This window comes from Atractosteus spatula, chromosome 7 (genome assembly GCF_055471065.1).
Source record: "Atractosteus spatula isolate fAtrSpa1 chromosome 7, fAtrSpa1.hap1, whole genome shotgun sequence".
NCBI classification, from domain to species: Eukaryota; Metazoa; Chordata; class Actinopteri; order Semionotiformes; family Lepisosteidae; genus Atractosteus; species Atractosteus spatula.
In genome coordinates, this window is record NC_142712.1 from 36,627,343 (window position 1) to 36,631,217 (window position 3,875).

General features: G+C 44.1%; 1 protein-coding gene across 1 annotated transcript; it reads left to right on the forward strand.

The window, feature by feature from the left end:
• Positions 1 to 960, forward strand: LOC148830890 (olfactory receptor class A-like protein 1). Its single transcript, XM_088922126.1, has one exon. The coding sequence runs from the start codon at positions 1 to 3 to the stop codon at positions 958 to 960; it is 960 nt and encodes a 319-aa protein (XP_088778252.1).
• The last annotated feature ends 2,915 nt before the right edge of the window (positions 961 to 3,875 follow it).

The window sequence follows — 3,875 nt, forward strand, 5'->3', positions numbered from 1 at the left end:
ATGGATCCCCAGGTGGTCATCAGGGGGATGCTATACCTGTTTTTAGTGGCGGTGGGGGTCCCTGGGAACCTGGCGGTGATCTGGGCCTTCTGCCACATCATGCGCAGTGAACGCAAGCTCACGCCGGCCGACGCCATCGTGCTGCACCTCGCCGCCGTCAACCTGCTGGTGGCTGCGGTTCGCTGCTCCTTTGAAGCGCTGGCAGCTTTCGGCATCTTGTATATCTTCAACAACACCGGCTGCAAGACCATCATCTTCATCTACAGGACATCCCGGTCCCTCTCCATCTGGCTCACTTTCGTGCTGAGCACCTTTCAGTGCATCAGCATTGTCCCCCCCGGATCCTGGGGGTACAGCATCAAGTTGCACGCTCCTCAGTACCTGGGGGGCGTCTTCGTCTTCCTGTGGATACTGAACGCTTGGCTGAGCTCTGCTGCCCTGGCCTTCACCGTGAGCTCTGGTGACAACTCGACCCGCACGCAGTACGCTATCAACGTGGAGTTCTGCATTGTGAATTTCCCCTCCAGCACGTGGAAAAATGCTGTCGGGGCAGTGCAGGTGGCGAGAGACGTGGTGCCCATATTCCTCATGGTGGCAGCCAGCCTCTTCATCCTGCTCTTCCTGTACCGTCACAGCCAGCAGGTGAAGGGCCTCCGCAGTGCCAAACGGACACAGAAGGAGTCGGCAGAGTCCCGGGCGGCCAAGACAGTGGTGACCCTGGTGACATTGTACGTGCTCTTCTATGGCATCGACAATGGCCTGTGGGTATATACGCTGACCGTCACTCAGACCTTGAGCACCTCCCTCATCTCTGACCTGCGGATCTTCTTTGCCTCTCTGTATGCGGCCATCAGCCCCATCGTCATCATCGCCTCCAACAAGAAGGTCAAGAGCCAGCTGGGGTGCGTGAAGCTGGAGAAAGGCCCCCTCAGTGTAGACACTGTTCTCTCCACTGTTTGAAAGGCTGCGCCCGACACTTTTTATTAGAACTACCCAGCGATCTCCTTCTCTGCTCTCCTTCCATTTCAGTTGCCCTAGAATGTCTGTTACCTGCACTGACTCAGAATTGATATCATTTACAATTAAGACAGTGAGGTCACAGAAAATGAATTTGCTTTGAATCCCTGCATATTAGATTGTGCTAATTAACAGAAACATCTAATTAGATAGGGTTTGTGTTATACGGTACTTTCTCTGGTTGGTTTTCTCCCCAGTATACAGTAGGTGAGTATTAGAATGGATTGAAAAAGCCTGGAATAATTTGACTGTGAAATGCATTTGTTTAGTAGTTCAATTAGCATCTCTGTGGTCAGGTGTCGATTAGTCACCTCCGCGAGAGTCCGTCAGTTCAAATACAACTCTGCACCTCAGACGCGGTTATTCTGAGACACTCTTTTATTAAAACAGCGTCTCAGGGCTGTGTTGAAGCCCCTAACCTCCTGGCCCCCTGCTGTCGCCAGCACAACGCTTGGCTTGCAATGCAATATGATTTGTTTAGTTGTTGATTTATGAACTAATTGTCTCTAATTGCTGCTTAGCACACTATAAATCCAAGCTGTCTGATTTCAGAAGCACATTAGGTAGGATTGGTATAATGAAGCAATTAGTTCAATTAAAGGAGGAATTGAAAGCAAGAATTAAAAATAAAAAATAACTTGTGTGGAGAGAACCCCCAGAGTAGCGATACAGCCAGCTCAAGGATTTGACATCCTTCAGTTCCAGGTCTGTTACTGCGAGAGATATCAAACATGCTGCTAATATTCTTCAATTCCATGCGCTTGGTGGGGAGGGGGGAGGGGGGGATCTCATTAAACCAGTTTATCCTAAAGTGTATTCACAAATTCTTTTAAAGGTGAAAACCACCCTATTTACAACAGCTTAAGAATAACGGGCATCTTGGTACTTGAAAACAATCAGATCATAGCTTTGCTGCCAGAACAAACAAAATCCAGAGGATCAAATAAGATCTCGGCAGAACCTCATTTGTAAGAACGGTTACAAATGAGGGGTGGCCATACAGTTCATCTAGCCTTTTTGGTAGTTTGTAGTTAATTGATCGTAGGATCTCATCCAGCCGTTTCTTGAAAGACGCCAGGGTATCGGCTTCAACAGCATGGCTGGGCAACTTGTTCCAGACTCACACAGCCCCTTGGGTAAAGAAGCGCCTCCTGTTCGTAGTTTTAAAAAGTGTAATTTCTGGCTGTGTCCACTGGTTCCTGAACTAGGGAGCTTGTCATCTTTTTTCATCTTCCATATGGAAAAGAAGCATGTTTGTAACGATATCTTTGTAACGATACACAGAAGCCTGAAGAAAATCCAAAATCTCAAAATCAGGGCATATCCCTTTGCCTTGGCTTCTTTCTTGGCTTAATGGAGGGATTCTTTTCCTCTGGCCACGTCACAGGCTGTTGTAGCCAGACTTCTCCCGTCATCTGTGCACATTGTCATGGTTATTAGCTCTTTGAATTGCCTGGTGACTGTGGACCAAATGATCACTCTGCAGTCTCCCCCTGCACAGGGAGGACTAGGCCTGCTAATGAGCTGTGGAGGAGAAGCGGGCAGGCGAAGTGCATCTTCTGGCTGCTGCTGGTGGAAATTGAAAGTGGCAACAATTTAGCAGCAGTGCTAACAGGACTCCAGGTGTTTGTGCTTGGCCCTGATGCGTCCCCTGTCACCCTGCATCAGGCTAATGGTCCATAACCACACAGGTTATTCCTCTATTATAATGATTTACTGTATTTTGCTTAATTATTATTATTACCTTTCCATATCCGGAACGACATAGCACATCATAAAAAGTACAGGTTTAGAAAACTTCTACTTGTACCATACAGTCTACATGGATTACACTTGGCCGAAAGAGCTGTTGTTAAGATACACAATGAAAAAGGAGATGAAAGGCTTGTGTGGTATCTGAGTGAAAATAGTTTTTTATAAACTCCAATGTTTGTTGTTTCCAATTTGGAGTAGATTTGTGTCAAGTTGTGAACAGTGGAATATGACTGTTTTTTAGTAGGTTTGAAAGGCTTCAGTTATGATATTAAAATAATATAGAAGTGATGAAGTATATATACTCTATGAAATACTGTATACAACGTTTGTCTGCTTCATTATCTACTTTTATGTTAGTGGTCTGTAAATTATAGAATGTGACAGTAAATGCTTCACTACTTTTTAGTACATAAACGTATAAGAAAAATGATGTTGGATAAAGTTCTGACTTTCAAATAAGTCTTATTATCTTCTCTGACAGCCTCCCATTTTAATTATAATTAACACTTTGCAAGCGATCTGCTAAATGTCTTGTTGCGAATGAGGTTTCCTAATGACGTTCCTTAATTTGCTCTTCTGAGAATAAAGCAATAGCTGAAACTCCTGTGGGGAAATGGTGTTCTGTACACAATGGAAATTAAAATAAACATTTGAATATTCTTCATGTCAGTCATATCCTACAGAATTATTTTCTGCTTTCACATGATGTGCTTGACACCGATTGTGTGTCTTAAAGTTGTTGGGATCTTTCTAATGGATCGTGAATAGTGTTTTTGGAAAATTCGCAAAACACTTCTTAGTAGCTGTTGTAATGTATAATATCACAAATAACATTAACTGCTCGACTGGACAATGGCACTTACAGTACAGAGCAGTGGTACCTTACAGTAGGTACAAATTAGACAGATTAGCTATCTTGGGAAAAAAAAGCTCTCCACGAGCCTTGAGTATTTTAAATGATCTCCCTTGGAATAATAAAATCAGTACAAGACATGACCTTAGACAAGCAGAAAACTGTTAATCAATGTCTTTTATTTCACTGATGTGCCCTATGAAATGGTATTCAGCACATGAGTTTGTTGTTTGATGTTCTGATTTCTTTG